This window comes from Arvicanthis niloticus, chromosome 11, assembly GCF_011762505.2.
Source record: "Arvicanthis niloticus isolate mArvNil1 chromosome 11, mArvNil1.pat.X, whole genome shotgun sequence".
Classification (NCBI taxonomy): domain Eukaryota; kingdom Metazoa; phylum Chordata; class Mammalia; order Rodentia; family Muridae; genus Arvicanthis; species Arvicanthis niloticus.
The window spans coordinates 28342549-28360265 of record NC_047668.1 but is presented as its reverse complement, the minus strand read 5'-3'; the positions used below and the strand labels follow the sequence as shown (position 1 = coordinate 28360265).

At 36.4% G+C, this 17717-nt stretch overlaps 1 protein-coding gene across 5 annotated transcripts in view; it reads left to right on the top strand.

Annotated features, from left to right (window-relative positions):
* The window catches only part of Dgkb (diacylglycerol kinase beta), a 625059-nt gene extending 609598 nt beyond the window's left edge, over positions 1–15461 (top strand). For all 5 annotated transcript variants that reach the window (XM_076941963.1, XM_076941961.1, XM_034514239.2 and 2 more), the window contains one exon: positions 11830–15461. In XM_076941963.1, the coding sequence (XP_076798078.1) occupies positions 11830–11937 (108 nt within the window). In that variant the 3' untranslated portion in view covers positions 11938–15461. The remainder of the gene's footprint in view (positions 1–11829) is intronic.
* The last annotated feature ends 2256 nt before the right edge of the window (positions 15462–17717 follow it).

Here is a 17717-nt window from a genome sequence, read left to right as displayed (position 1 = left end):
CATTAGATTAATGCATAGGATTGAGTTCTTCCCATTATTAGAGATCATATTCAGATGCATCACCAGATCTGTGCCTGGCTGTTGTCTCACATTCTTGAATTTCACTGTTGCTCCATTTGCTTTGATTTCATATACTAAGATTAGGAATTAAGCTAATACACGGCAAGCTTTTTATAGTTAATCAACTGTATTGATACGAAAAACAGAACTAGCATTTCAAAAATATGTTAATCAATTCAAATAAAAAAATAAACTTAATGACTCTTAATAAAAGTAACCTGTGGAGAATTTAATACCTTACTGTTTCTATTTATTTGAAAATGCTGAACACAGTATCACAGGTTTCATTTGAGGTGATAGAATGTTAAGTGTTCATGCATTAACCACACCATCCTCATACTTCTGTCAAGTGAACAAAACGAATATTATTAAACAAGAGTGTGATGTTCGCTTTTGTCAATGTGGCCCAAACAGACATATCTGAGAAGAAGGAATCTTAAGTAAGAAAGTGCCAGTCCATAAAATCGGCCTGTTGGAGTGCTGGTATTTTTAATCCATGGGATACTTGTATGATTAATGACTGATGTGGGAAGGCCCAGAACAAATGTAGGCTGTACCACCCTGGGCAGGTGGTCCTAAATGGTATAAGCAGGCAAACTGAGCAGTCCAGGAGCAACAAGCCAGTAATCACGCTCTTACACAGGCTTTGCTACAGTTCCCACCTCCAGGTGCCTGTCCTGACTTCCCTAGATAAAATACTAAGGCTGGAAAATAAAATGAACCCTTTCCTCCCCAAACTGATTTTGGACATGTCATTTTATCACAGTAATGGATCACCCCTAACTAAGATAATGATGTTCAACTCATTAAATGAAAATTAATAAGAAACTTCAATTAATTTATTGAAACCAAGTCAAAAATATCAGATTTCCTTGAATGTTCCTTTGTCAAGTGTTTATTAATGAATCTCATATTAATAATACAGATAACACTGTGGTAATGATGCAATCACAAAGGTGCTTACATTTTGTTTCTTATAGTTTTACAATGGAAAGGGGAAAGTTCATGGCCATGATTTCTGAAGTGAGTGTAAATATACTTATCCTAAATACTCACAGAGACACAAAAGTTTATCATTTTATAATGAAATAGCATCTGTGAATGAAGGTACCTGAGGTAGTGCAATTGTTAAAATATATACTGTTGGGCTGTAATTCAGAGACAGCATAATAGAACAACTGGGTCTATATACTATTGGATATAGACCTGAATGAAAGTATAAAAAAAATAAGAAAGAAAGAGAGAGAGAGAGAGAGAGAGAGAGAGAGAGAGAGAGAGAGAGGAAAAGAAAAGAAACAAAGGCATTTAGGGAGGGAGAAGCTAAGAAGGGAGGGAGGATGGAAGAGAGGAGAGAGGGGGAGGGAGACATACCAAACACACAGACACACACAGAGAGAGAGAAATGGAGAAAGAGAGAGAGACAGAGACAGAGAGAAACACACACACACACACACAGAGAGAGAGAGAGAGAGAGAGAGCTTTAGCCAAAGAAGACCAGGAAGTGTTCAAAATTTTCAAAATTTCAATGCAGAATGGACTTTAAAAGAAGACTAATAAATAAGCAGCCCCAAAGGAAAGGAAAACAGCCCATAAGAATGTGTATAGCATTCAGGATCTGAGCCAGGGCAAGACAGAAGTTGAGCTTAAAGAAAAGGGGTGTAAGCAAAGCAAGCACTTCAATGGAAGTGATTCCTGTAGCTCAACAGGGCCTTGGAGCCCACAGAAAGAATACTTAGCTTTGGATGAACAACCATGTTGAACTAAGAAAGTGTTTGAGCAAGAAGGATGCAAGCAGAAATGATGGTAGCAAGAATCTACGTTCAGAGAGTACACTGAAGAGGACCAGTGTTAGAGGGCTTCTGAAATACCATTGTCCTAAACAAGGAGAATCAGTCTCATTTAGTAGTAAACTGTTTCGGGGGTAAGAAAAACATGTCACTTAAGGATGAGCTACATTTCGGAGTCATCTTGAGCAACTGAATAAATGACAGAACAACTCCTAGAAATGGAGGAATCTGAAAAACTTCCAAGAAATTTTCTGTTTCCTTCAGACTAGACTAACTACAGTATGCTCACTCATCAATGCCCTAGACTCACTGTTCAGAATGTTGTCAACTATCATGACATCATCCATTAGAAATTCTGTAATGGCTATGCCATCAAAATGGAAGAGCCTCAATACTTAGGCTTAACCTAACACTTAACACGCCTTAACACAGAGGCCAGGTTTTTCTGATCATTGCCGTGATAGACTCAGCATGGCTCAGTTTAGAATCCAGACACCCGTGATTTAAAACTTTGCTTTCAATAATTAACAAATTCCCCATAATGGTATTTTTCTAGTAGTTCTTTGGCTAAAAGGACAAACTAGCACAGAGCAGGGATGACATGCGATATCAGAGTAAAATGAGGTGACAGTACTATGCAGTACCTCAGTGGCACCAAAGGAATTTGAAAAATTCCATCTCAGAAAACTTGGCCAGATATGTTCTTCACCAGAAAACACATGAATACATTAAAATTATGAATACATTTTTGCTGAAAAATAATAGCTACCCTTGGTAAATCATATATGAGCATCCATTTCGTCAAGTGATATTCGCTGGTTATCCTCCTGGGACAGATTATGGCTCAGCAGCCAACTCATGATGTCTTTGAGCAGAATCTGAAAAGTGGTTGGGACCAGAGGCAAGCTCAAACACTTGCTTTGTGTCTTTAAATCCAATTTTTTAACACTATACTAGGTAAAAGGGGCCATACAGGGAATTTGAAATGAAGTATAATTCATAATAAGTGAGTTGTGGGTGTATCTTTATTACACTCAGGAGGGAGTAGTTTTTATGTTCTTCTCTTTACTCTATTGTTGGTAGTGTTTCCTCATAGGATCAAACACTTGAACATAGTCGGAATAAACTTGTCAATTTCATTTCTTCCTAGAGATACAGAAAAAGTAAAAATGCATTAAAAGTGTCTTTGACCTTATTGGAAACCAATTAAGACCATAAATACTTTTCGAATGAAGAATAAATTTATATCTTAAAAGAAATTCCAAATCCAAGTATGTACCTATTTCTCCTTCCAAATGGCTCATGGCCATCAGGAAAAAAGTGCTTCTTATTTTCATATATATTTAAAATTCCTGTGAATTGCATCAGCAAGGATCTCATCTTCAAGTTTAAAGATTTTGTCTTAAATCCTAACAATGGCTTTTATGAATCTGATGCTATTAAAGACTGAACATTCAATTTGAAATTTGTCATCATTCCAGAAAATGGAATCATAATGAATCTGAGAATGGATTTCAAAAATTGTGGTGGTTTTGCCTCTCTCTCTCTCTCTCTCTCTCTCTCTCTCTCTCTCTCTCTCTCTCTCTCCCTCTCTCTCTGTGCATGTCTTTCTCTCTCTCCCTCCCTCCTTCCCTCTCTCTCTTTCTCCCTCCCTCTTCCTCCCTCTCTCCCTCCCTTTCTCTCCCTCCCCTTTCTGCTTCTCATCCCTTTCTCTCCATCCCTTCCCCCTCCCTCCTCCTCCCTCCCCCACCCCTATGTCTCTCTCCTTCTCTCTCATCCTCCCTCCTCTCTCCCTCTCCCCTCCTCCACCCTTCCATCTCTCCTTTTCTTCCTGTTTACTTTTCTCTCTTTCTCTCTCCATCTGAAAATTTTGCATGCACTTTATCCCACCCCCACTGTCATGTGGCCCTGTTGCATCCTTAAATTCAAAGGGGTTTCCACTGTTGAAAGGATACAACATTATTCCAAATTCAAACTTAGTAAATTTTAATGTTCCAGGTGATTGCTAAAATAAGTTCTCCCCACAGATATTTTATGGTATTTACTTTGCGTTGAAAACTCCATTCATTTCTCAGGCAACTGAATAAATCCAGTGATAATAAACTCTTAAAGAGATGAAGCAAGAAAAAATTTTGGCTAGGCACAGAGAGAATATTTATAAAGGGATATGCTACCTACTGAGGTACATTTTAAGGACCATGGTATTACTAAGCTCAACTTAGTTCGAATCCATGAGAATCAATTAGAGATAATATTCACTGAAGCTGATTTTAATCAATGTATATATAAGAAATTTTGAGGACTATTAGCATACATTCCAATTGAGAATTTTTCACTAAATAAATTCTGAATGTTGGCACTTAGTTCAGCAAAGATGTACTGCTCAAAATTATTTTCTAGGTTCAATTACTGATCACTTCATATAGAATGATTTTAGATTAAAAGGTTTCACTTATAACTCACAGTTTAGCATTGGATTTTCATTATTGCATCAAAGGTCATCAAATTATGATTACGTTTTATATAGCTGTAAGAATAGTTCTCATGTTTTTAAAAGGAAAAAATCAAAAGAAGAATAATACTTTATAATGTGCAAATGTTATGAAATTCAAATTTGAGCTTCCATAAGTAAAGCCTTATTGGAACAGGCATTCTCATTTATTTTCACATAGTCCAAAAACTACGCTGAACTACAGCAGCTACAAGCATTTACCATTTAGACTGTATGGTAGTACCAAACTGGATTTAGCAAGGGAAGATTCAAGAGACGCCAAGGAGGCACAGCCTGTGGATCAGTGATTTGGTTCGGGTGGGTACTGGAAAGGAAGAAGGTGCTTGTCCATCTTCTATGCCTCTAAATTTGAATCACCATGTGTGAAGTTATAGAAAAAAAAGCTAAAAGCCATAAGCATTTACAATCTAGCCCTTCTCAAAAATATGGACATTTGCCAGCCACACAATTATGTGGACATATGCATAAATATCCTGCAACATACAGCTTTCAAACGTAATTTAAGTATTTAGAATTAGGTTAAACATTTTAATAGCTTAGATACATCATATACAGACCATTGTAATACATTTCAACATGCATGTTCTTCAAATGCATGTGCTTTGGAAGTTACGCCCTACTTAATAGACAAGAATTAGACCACATCGAAGAGAGATTAGACATTGTATATGATAGCAACTCCTTTTATCATTTATACCTACTTCTCTGGTGGTTTATGATATACTTTTCACAGGATGTCATTCTCTTACTTCAATATTAAATGTCAATATTCTCCTGTTTAAATTATATATTTACATTCCCTACTTGCTATCTCGTCAGTAATCTATTTTCATGTTATTATGAGACACCGAATTTACATATGCCTTCTGAACACCATACCCACAGAGACATTGGACCTCTCCTTCAGACTGACACTCTGAACTGACATCACCAACTTCCCAGTTGCCACCAATGCCAAAAGTACCTTTCAGTCTATCACTTCACATGGGGCAATTTAATCTTAAAAGCATAGAAGACCTATGAAGAAGTGCCTTCTTCTTTTCCATTCCTCAGCACAGCCAAATTGTTATGCTCTATAGGTTTTGCCTTCTTAACATCTATTGAATCTGCCCTTGTTCTATCTAGTTTGGCTCTCCCAGAACTAAACTCTGTTTCACTTTTGGAGTGGATCACCACCTTGCCCTGCCTGCCAATTGTCCTGCCTCAGATTTGGCACCCAGTCCTTTAACTCTACTGCTGAGTACAAAACGCAGATTTATTCATATGCCACAGGTTTTCTCCATGGCAAATAGACATTGCTTCCTCACAATATCTTCCTTGTAATATCACAATGCTTGTCACACACACACACACACACACACGCACGCACACCACATAATTCCCTACTTTTGCACATTCGTTATCAGAAAGGAGGAGGTTTCTAGCAAAATAGCTAGTAGCATTGTAGAGAGGGGGTAGTTTGTAAGGTGAAATCAGGAAGGGCCATTTCTCAAACTTACAAATTAACATGTTACACAGATTACAGGAACCAAGTTTATTTGGCCTTTAATATGAAATAAAAATGTTGACATATCTTTGAGTTCTTGGGAGAATAAAATCAAATATGGAAAAAGTAAAATCATTGTAAGAATTAGTCTTCTCACGGCATACTAGCAATCTTTCTTTCAGTTTGAGAGGAACACTGAAGAAAAAATAATTCATAGTGAGGAAATGTTTACAGTTTCAGAACATACAGCTCATAGTTACCTGGTCCTGTTGCTTTGGGTCTGTGGTGGTACAGAACACTATGGAGCTAATGTCAGGCAGAGAAAGCAGCCAAGAAACAAAAGAGAGGGAAAGGACTGATCGAGTATTTAAATATCACCCTAAGAGCACACTGCCAATAATGCAGCTTCTTTCCTCAAGGTCCCACCTCCTAACATTCCACATATTCCCAACAGCACCTTAAGCTACTGACTAAACCTTTGACACCTTTGGGGATGTTCAAGATTGAAACAGAAGAAATATATGATTTCCTTAAAGAAAGTAAGTCCAGCTTTGTTCCAGGCCTATCAGAATGCTTTAAGAGTTTTGATAAAATGAAATTTTTCTCTCAAAATACAATTAGAGCTAATTATGCCAATTTGTACCAGTGAGGTACAGGATAGTCCTAATACCCAGTCCATCCTTTTGTTGACTTACCAGCTCCTCTGTCATCTATTCTAACTAAAACATTTACTTCTGAACCTGGCTTTAGGATGAATGTCAGCTGACGACCATCCACTCAAATCTTTTCTCTTAAGGTCAATAGCTATATGTTTTCAACCCCATCAGAAATCCAGAATGACTGAGTTAACTATAATTGTGGGAAGCACAAAGCATAGCTTCTAAAACAGCCAATTTATAGAGACCTCTGAACACCTGGACACTTGCTCTACTTCAGAACGTTGGAGCATCTGTTCTTCTGCCTTCTGGCCCAGGATCTTCTGACAGACCTTAGTGCTGCAGAATTATTAAGGGCTGATTACTCTGTCTAGGCAGATATAATCAGTCGACTATTCTGCAAGTGTGTCCTTTTCTGGACAGTAATTTGTCTGTAGAAGGAAAGTGGCAATTCTTGCCTAATGGCTATCTCACCACAACTGGAGAAGCTAGGTGATGAAAGAGAGAAAGAGGGGGGAGACAGGGAGGCAGATATTCATGTATCTCCACCAGTCAAAGATAGTTGTTATATCTAGGTCGGTCAGTGGGTTACACCTCTGATTGAACAATTCCAAACTTATAAAGCCTATGATTAACATTTTTTAAAAAAAAAATGTATAAATGCAAAAAGGAAAAGGGGGCATGGGATAGAGGTCTCCTAAGGGGGGTGGGGGAGAATGTGGATAGGGGATGCCATCTGAAGTGTAAATAAAATATCTAATAAAAAAATTTGTATAATACAAGATATTTACTTTTCTAATAAAAACTTTATTGCAATGAAAAAAAAAGTTTTGATAAACAGATAGGCCTCAAGGGAATAGTCAGTGTAGAGATTCCATAAGCAAGTTAAATTTTATTTTTCATAGTAAAGGTAGGTGGAAATATTTGACACTAGGTGACAGGAAACCAAATAAACATTTACCAGTGACCTGAGTCAAGTAATGTTCAGAAAATACATACAAGAAGGCTCACTTCTTTTTTTTCCTACTATACGTGGGTACCAGTAAGTCTTTAGAGAAAGCACTATGGCCTAAGATGAAGAGACCATGTTCACTTTCTGCTCTGAACTCAGGAAGGTATAATCTCCTTCTTTTATCACTTAATAAAATCATACATCAATTCTATACTTTTCCATACCGGTGTTTATTTTCATATAAGTGGCTTTTAGTTGAGACCAACTCAAAAATGTGGATGAACTAAGCAGTATCCAACAGTATGAGCAAAGCACTTAACAGAAACACTCATACAATAAATCTTAGTAAATCTTTGTATATTTTGCTAATCTTCTTTAAAATTTTTACTTGCCATGTAGAAACTGTGTGTGTATGTGCTCTATTCTTAATTTATGAATGTGCAGAGTTACCGTCAGGTTTTGGAGGGTGGCCAAGAAAAATGGCAATAGCTTATAACATTTGGAGTTCTCTAGGATTGCTATGGGACAATAACACAAAAGGAAGTAACTCATTCTAGATATTGGACTTTATATGTTATCTAGTAGGGATTTTGTTTCCAGTTACAGAGTTGATCTCTGCCTCTGCCTCTCTGCCTCTCTGCCTCTCTCTGCCTCTCTCTGCCTCTCTCTGCCTCTCTCTGCCTCTCTCTGCCTCTCTCTGCCTCTCTCTGCCTCTCTCTGCCTCTCTCTGCCTCTCTCTGCCTCTCTCTGCCTCTCTCTGCCTCTCCTCTCTGCCTCTCTCTGCCTCTCTCTGCCTCTCCTCTCTGCCTCTCTCTGCCTCTCTCTGCCTCTCTCTGCCTCTCTGCCTCTGCCTCTGTTCTCCTCTCTCTCTCTCTCTCTCTCTCTCTCTCTCTCTCTCTCTCTCTCTCATCTCTCTCTCTGACTTTCTGTCTGTCTGTCTGGATAGATAGATAGATAGATAGATAGATAGATAGATAGATAGATGATAGATAGATGATAGATAGATGATAGATTGATAGATATCCCTATTTCTGTTTCCCTGTTTTTCTTCCTCTCCCCATCCCTCCTAGGTTCCATATAAAATTTTCTATCCCATTTTCTATTTTAAACTGGCTCTAGCTGGCTATCTTCCTGCCTCAGACTCCTGAGGCCTGTAATTACAGTGATATACTACCATATACTACCACCATTAAATTTGGATCAGAAACTTTCTTTTCTTTTTTTTTTTTTTTTTTTGTTTCAGTTTTGCTTTTCTATTTGAGACTGTATCTAGTCAGTGTTCCTCCTGCCATGGTCTCCTAGGTACCAAAATTACAGACATTTACCTATGCCAATCTCAGTAGAAATGCTTTTCTTCTTCTACTGTAGTTTTATAGAAGACTAGAATGCCAATCCTTTGAGTACAATATTTCCATTTTGCACATTTTATAACAATGTTTTTCAGTCTTCATGAAGCTACATCTTAATGGGATTGGTTTTACTACAGGTAAGTATAAAAACACATAATTTTAAAAACACATAAGTTTCAGTGTAAGTCTTTCCCTTGTTATATCTTTTGGCCAAAAGAAAAATATGACCAATTATTTCTCATTTTTGTTTTTATAGAAATAAATTTGTATTTTAAAAGCAAGTTGTGTACATTGACCATAGGAAATAGCAAGCAAGCAAGAGGACAGGTTGTAGATAATTGTATAAACAAAACTGGCTCATATATTTCTTCTAAACTGAAAATGTGATCTAAGCATTAGGGCCTCATAATATTAAAAGCATGGAGTGAGATATTTTTAACAGAATAAGAGCGTAGATTTATTCTTTTCAAATGATGTTTAATATACAAGTCTCTAAGATATTCACTGTGTGGACTATTGGATGTACTTTATCTAAAGTGATACTGATTTTATGTGACTAGAAAGGTTTTTATAAAATCTTAGTAATTATCTCACTTTCCAAAATGACCCTATCCTATTATAACTGACAGTAGATATAAAACCCTGAACTAAAAATACAAAATTTATGTTCTTATTTTGTTCATGTTCTTTATTTTGATCTAGAGATAGAGTCATCATACAAGTAAAAGATGATAACTACTTCTTTAGGTGGTCATTTAAAAATAACATTTTGCATAAAATTGTTCAATTTTTGAAAAATAGTCCCTTTCTGATTATCTTCCTATTTCAGCACTTATGACACTATTGTAGATGCTTCTTCATTTATCTTTTGAAGTGCACAATAATTTCTTGAGAGCAATGATTACATATTGTGTATTCATTCTAATTTATTGGTGCAATGTCTGAAGTAAAGAAAGAGTAGTATGATTTCTACTATGTGAATAAATGATGAATGTTACTGTATGAGATCCCATCTAAAGAACTCAAGTGTTAAAAATCGATTGCTTAGAGACTGAGCCAGTAAACATTCAGTCAGAGATGGAGGAGCAAGTTGAGTCTCTTCCCTACAAGAGAGATAATGGCAACCAAGGGCTGCTAGAGAAGAGGGGGTCTTCTGTGGAAGAGCCGCTGCTGAGTTATTGATACTCTGGTAGCTAGCTTCACACCTATATCTCCAGAAGCAGTCCACGTAGAACCCATTGGGTCACACAGCAACAAATACGATGGAGGCCGAATGAGATGAAGAGAAAAGTTTGTTGGTTGGGAAGAAGAAAAAGGATATGCGAAATTGTCAAAGAACAAGTTAACAAAAATAGAAATCAATTGATTGTTTAATTTTCAATGTGATAGAAACCTGAATAGAGAAGGGAAAGTTTGAGCAAAGGAGCGGTGGCAGACGGCTTCCGTGCCTGCCGCCAAGGGCGACCCGCGCCCTGCTGTTCCGGCTCGAATCCCATGTCCCCCGTGTGACTCTTGCCCATGTGACTCTGCCCATGTGACTCTGCCCGTGTGACTCTGCCCGAGTCTTTGGGGGGAGGGGGGGGAAGAAGGGAAAGTTTGATAAAGATCATGTTTAATCTACATATGAAGGGGGAATTTTGACATCTTAACTGATGGCTACCAATTTCTCAGATCATAGAGAACAAAAATAAAATAAAATCAGAATCCAGAGAGTTTGGGACTGGCTTAGCCTATCAGCCTTTACAAATACAATTTGCTTATATTTTTAAAAAAGAATGTTTTTTTTTTCCATAATACTCTGCTTCCAACATATTCTAAGATTTTTGTTCTTTGGATTTTTTAAAATGTTACTTCTGTGTTTCTAGAATATGAATTTTCATTTCCCAAAAGTCCTAATACTGATTTAATGATGTGATTCATGTGACAAACATCTATTTTATTTATTTTTTTCTTCATTACTATTAGTGAATGACAAGTGAAGGAGATTTATTTTAACTTGAAAATGTCAGGCATGCACTTTCAGAGATATATTTTTCAGCTTTTAATGAGGTGGTGTTTCTTTTTGAAAGAAATGCTCATCTCTAGTGCGGATGCTGCACAGGTGACAACTGATATTTAATAAGCGATGGCTCTTGTATTAGTCGCAGTTCGCTAAAGAAAATGTCTCAGATTGCTTTTGAAAAACTCATAGCCTAAGGCAAGATGTGACCTTTTTATTACATAATGAGAATCATTTATTATCTCACAATGTATCTTAAAGTCACAGACAAAATGCCACTTTGATAATTGCTTTCAATTAGCTTTGAGCATAGCATATATTCATAAAATGTCTTCTCTAATTTAGAGTTGAATTAGAGAAAATTGCAGACATAATCTACTTTAAGGTTGTCTCATTTAAGGTGATTCGTAGTTTTATTCCACAGAAACCAACACAAGTGGCTTTGGAACAGTGCCTCTGAGTGTCTTAAGCAGACTTCTCAGCATCTGATTCTATTGTATTACCAATTAATTAACAAATTAGAGAGATTATTTCTGACCTTTTATGCATGTTAACTTTTGACTTTCATTCTTAATGATTGTTTGGAAATGAAGCCTTGCAGCTCGTGTTGAAAGAGAGAAACAGTGTGATTAAAAAGATAAATAAGGTTTGCCTAATGCTAAGTATCTCCTAACACTGGGCCACGGACTAAATACAGTAATAGCACATCTTTTCCCATTTCAGTAATATGTGACTAATGGTCATGACACGATACTGGTTAATCATGAAATCTAAATTAAGAGGCCTGGGAGGCTGAAGTAGTACTAGTGAGTTAGATATAAGACCATATTAAAATCCTGACCATATAATTTCTATGTTTGTCTAGCATGTGAGTGTTATTTGTGAGTATGTCCTTGTGTCCCTTAAATATTTCAAGATCTCTGAAATTGAATTTTAACTTTCTGCTATTTGTGTTACTCATGAAACACAGCAGGAGAGGTTCTCAGAACTTGGTATTTTGTCTTGATATCAGTCTTTCTCTTTCCTAGATAAAAATTACACACAAGAATCAGGCCCCAATGCTGATGGGCCCCCCACCCAAAACTGGATTATTCTGCTCGCTCATCAAAAGAACAAGAAACCGAAGCAAGGAGTAAGCCTCCATCAGAAGAAATTTAAAAAGCGTACTTGGGTCATGGAACACTTTGAACTATTTCAAGTCTCCTGCTCCTACAAATTCATGGATTTCAGTTTTTGTTATTGAGCTGATGTAAAATTTGGCTATTAGAAAATTTGTTGTCTCTGTTTTTACAGGCCTATTTGCATGGAAACGTAGAAGTTTATATGATGTGGTATATTTTTGTTGCATGCACTCCCACAGGGTTTCTGTTTCCCACTTGCATCCTATGCCATTTCCATTCACTGACTGTGAGGAAAAACCTGTAAAAGATCAAAGAAGTATGATGGGAAAAGATTTTATATATATATAATTGCTGTCATTGACTAGCAGTAACAACTAAGGCTGCAACAATCCCAAGTGCAAACTGCCGTCCTTTGCCTATTAGAGTCACATGGTGTTGGACCTGTAGCTTAAGAAGAAGCTAAATTGAAAAGCTTTATTAAAGAGTTGTTCATGAATACCATGCTCTATCTAAAAAGTCATCTTCAATATCTTTTCATGTTCCAGTAGACATTAAAATATCAGGCATAAGATTTTCCTTGTGTTAAAACACTAGAAAATAATTTTCAGTTTGTTTAGATTTGTTTTTAACCACAAAAAAAACACACGAGAAAATATGTTACTGGGAGTAATTGTCATAATATAGGAAGGTTCATTCCTTTCTGCATAAGAAGCTAGACACAAATGCATAATCACGGTAGTAGCCAAATGGATGGTTTAAACTATGTGCCTAATGAATGTTTCCCACCAAAGAGTCAGACATTAGAGTTCTTATGAGTTTGTGAATAGTAAAATGTCAGAAGAGTTACCCATTTATTGTGATTGAAATATTCACCATTCAGAACCAGTAGATCATACAGCATAATCAAAACTCAATTATCAATTTCATGGTTATTTGATTCCCCCTACCATATATGACTGTGATTTTTTAATGGATCTGTTAAGTGCACTTCAAGAAGGTAAATGACAGCATTGGTTCCTTCTCAGGTAGATTGGTACCTGCAATAATATTGAGCTCCTTGAAGCAAACCATGCATGCAGTTAGCCTCTTGCTATTCATTCATTCCTGCCCTATCTCTATGACATTAAAATGATTGGGAATATATGAAGGCCTAGCTCACTGTTTAAGGTGTGTTCAAGGCATGATCTGGTCTCTGTTTAAAGTAATGTAGAACTACTACTTTTCATAGTGTTTCTTTGAGGCTATCATATGAAACAAAATACTTCTGTGCAGTCTCAGTGTAGTTCAGTCACACTGACCTGCATCTCATCACTGCACGATTTATGTTTTCAGACACCATGCCATCAGGAAAACGAGTGCTTGAAATGCATGATTTATCAGCTTTCCTCTCTGCTCTGCATTAAAGTGCTAATGATTTATCAGTTCTATTTTTCTATTGATTCTTTCATCTTTGAATAACAAATAGCAGTTAGTGATTCTGTTGAACACAACCCTGTGCATGGATTTATTGATTTCAAGTGAAATTGCTGTAATTTTACTTCTTTAGTTTGAAAACTCAAGTGAATGCTGTTGTATCAAATAGCTGCTCTCAAGCAATGTTCTGTAATGGAAGATTATGTACAAAGTGTATTCCTTTTGTATTCCAGGAACATTGGATGCTAAATACCAATCAACAATAACTTTAATTGCTTCAAAAATAAAAGCTTTTGAATAGAATTAAGACATAATTTAGCTTACCCAGGAAAATTATGATTAAAATTGCAAATTCAGTACAGCAATCAGTTGTCCTAGTATAGTAATAATAAAATAGTTATTCATCAGAACAGTAATCTAGACCAAAGGAATGCTCAAAACAACCACAAAAGCATCATTCACATAATGTTACATAACACATCTTTTGCTTTTGTGCATCTCTTGTTACAGGTGATAAATAATTTTTTTGCACAAATTGATGAGATTTTCTACATTGGGCAGGCAGACCTTGCACCAAAATGTCATTTTGGGTCCACAAATTATTTCATGTTCTGGAAGACATTAAGACAGCAGCAGTTTCTGAATTATTTGCAGCATCTGTGCACTGGGAAATGATTGTAGAACACTAAAGATCTGGCCGGGATGGTTTCAGTAGCTGACATCCTGGGCCCCTGCTGCACTTCAGCATAGCTGCATGACCACAGCCAGTGCTAATAGGTACTACATTTCAGTCCATTGGATTCATGGGTAACACTAATAAATCTTCAAAAAGGAATCAATTTTGACTTTTCTAAACTCATTTTTTTTTAAGATAACTGATGTGCTTGCCCTTTGAGTACACTACTCCTGGGGTTTGGAAAGTAGTTTTTTAAAATCTACTTTGATGGTTTTGAAATAAGAGACGATATTCTCTTCTCTTTTTTTAATGACAGCTTCATGTGAAGAATATATATTTTAAGGAAAATTCCAAAATGGAAAGTTCTATGGCATATTAAAATACTGAATAATGAATGTTAGCTTTACAAAATGGAAACTTTTCTTCCAGGCGTGTGGGTGTTGGAGGTGTTGAGTCAACCTTTTTTAACTACCATAGACATAGTAGTGATAAAGTTCCAAGTGAAGTGGTGTGAAAATGGATACGGCACTAACTTACAAAGGTCAGAGGATCTCAAGGATACAGTTTCATACCCTGCTAAACACTGCCACACACTAAGTTCATAACAGAGATGACAGATTCCTGAAAAAAACCTGGAAATGCCCACTTTCAAGAAATAGGAAGGAAGGTATCTATGTGCATCCAGTATTTCAAACATCATATGTGTATTTCCTCACTCTCCATCATGTGTGTATAATGTATATTTGATGTAGAGAGTGAGGATCAAGTTTTTGTAATAGAAGAAAGAAGCCTCTTACTCTGAATGGGTTATGTGGTTGTTGCCTTTTTAGGGTTTTTTGATCAGGGGTTCAGTGTAGACAGTCTCCTGAAGGCAAAAATATAAAATGGTGAGCACTGTGGAGCCATGCATCTATTCCCCACTTTGTTCAGGTGTCTTGTATTAGAGAGTGGGGCTAAGTACCTTGTTTGGAACAAAATCTGAGTCTGAGACTGTCGATGCTACTCACACTAGCTAGGGCTCTTCAGTGGTTCCTTCCCTTTCTCTGTTAGTGTTAGTGGTTTTCTGTTGGTTTTGAAAAGAAAGGTGTATTTTTATGATACATATAACCCTCAAAGAATTAATCGATGCATAACATATATTCCACATTTAAAAATATACCTTTATAGTACTTATAGCATATATTGAGACTATGGGATGTAATAAAAATAATAAATAAATCTAAGAAAAGCCTTTTGTTATGTGAAAGACAGAAAGCACCTCCTTAAACCAGCTAATTGAATTGAATTGTGTTTAATGGTTTGGGTAAATATTCATTGAACCTTTCTATATATTCTTATTGTGTTTAAAACATAGGGTTTGTTTAATTAATCTGTCTTAATTATTTTCTCAGAAAGTGATATGTACAAATTCTGGTTTTTGAAATAAAAGTGTTAACCATTTATTTATGCACCATTTGTTCTGTACAAGATACTCTTGTGAAATATCTGTGAGAACATCTTCAGTGACTTTCCACTAGTGGACCGGTGCAAGTCACCTTGCCTTTGTCAGGAACAAGAAAACTATAATTGGGGATTAAATTACTTGTCTTTAAAAACCAAACCATTCAACTTAGTGATGATTTTTGTCCTACATTGTATCTGTAATCATATAGTATTTTTGCAGATCCAAGAAAGGTCAACAAGCTAAGTGAAGCATTATAAAGGCTACAATTGAATTTCAATGTGAAATAAATTTCTAAATATATTCTAGAACAAGCATCAGTGAGTACTTGAGTGTTGGCTGAGGCAAATATTTTCAAAAGGTCTGAAACTATTAAAAATATTTGTCAAGGGCACATTTTTCTCTAAATATTCACATCGACTACAAGAGTAGATGATTATATGATTGAAATATGCACATCAAATATGAATTATGTCTAAGGGAAATGATGGATTTAAGGAGTCATTCCAAATACCCTCAAGAGAAGGTAGGCACTTTTGGAGATCTAGAATTTTACAAAGAGAAATAATAATGAATAAGAAAAGCCAGAGTAAGAGAACAAGAGAACATGAGTATATGAGACACAAATCACGAAATCCAGTCCTCTGTGCTCCATCGCCTTGATTCATTAACTGTTAGAGAACTGATCAAGGGAGCATGTGTACTGTGTTTTCAATTTCCAGATGTCATGGAACGACAAGGCAGGGAAGATGGAAGGGAGAGAGAGGCAAACAAACAAGTAGAAATGAGAAAAAAAAACAGTAATTCTAAAATTTTCAGATTTTAAGAGCCTCAATGTAGTAATTGGTGATGTTCTCATTCCAGAACTTTATACATTTTATATAACTCCTTTAAAATTTTAAGTTTTGAATACTGAAAGGCTATTGGTGTTTTAGTAGTAAAATATGTTGATGCAAAATATATAAATTTAAAAAATAAAAAGACACAGAAAATAGAAATAAATACCACTAAAAAAAAGTATCAAATATGGGACAAGTGATGACTGAGTCTCTTGTCTAAAAAGCATCTTCCATTGTAAATATTTATTACATGCTTAGTTGACATTAGGAAAAAATAATCCTGATGAAAACTACATTGGGTACTTTTAATACTACTACATAGATTATTATGTTCTGCAAGCTTATCATTGCCTATATGTTCCATATCCAAGGTGCTGTTTGAATCACTCCTCCAGCCCCTATGCATCCTGTCACAAGTACTCCAGAGAGTATTCCTTATCCCTGAGGGACACCCATCCAGACCTGGCAGGTCCTGGGAAAAAAATCCCAAGAAGGAGAACTATGTTCCATGGCTCTCACACACTGGAGGCCTCCCTCCTTACCCTGGGAAGGCACCAGCCCAGAAGTCCTCTTAACCTCACTTAGTGATCAGTGTTTCTCCTGAGCTTTCCTCTCAAAGGTTGTGGTGGGAGCCACAGGCTCCGTGTGCTTCATAGACTTTAGGCTGAACAACAAGGGACAAGCTATGAAAAGGTATATACAAGAAAAATGGAAGATCACTTGGTATATGTGGTCACGGGCCATGAAAGGGAATCTGCAGAGGCCAGATAAGTCAGTAGAATAACAAGAAACCATGGGTTGCCCATCCACTGTACACAACATTGACTTAGTGCAAAATAGGCAGATGAAGTAGGTATTAACAATGCATTTTTTTCAATAAAAGCAAACTCTGATGCTTGTACAGTGCTTGTTCAATCTTTAGCATACTTTTCCACATAATAAACTCATTTAAGCAATTTCCACAACTAACAACACCATCTTCACATTAGAAACAGAGTCATAGACACATTGAAATTTCTGAGACAGTCAAGAATGAGCCCAGAGATGGAATACTGGATTCTCTTCCTCAACACCTTGCCACACTGCCTCTCACCAAGCCTGAAAGATTGCGTTCAGTTTCATCTAGTTAAATATAACATGAACATAAATGACAGCCATGACTTCACTTGTAATAGTAACATTAAGTAAATATATCATTAGGTATGGCAGTGCACTTTTAATCACAGCACTCCAGATACAGAGGCAGGCAGGTCTTTATAAGTTTGAGTCCAGCCTGGTCTACATAAAGAGTTGTGGGCCATCTAGGCCTACCTGTTAAGACCCTGTTTTAACAAAGACAAACACACAAATTATCCTGGAATTACAATGTAATATGACAAGAAAAAATATTTAAAAACATGAATACTATCACCGATGGCAATTTTTA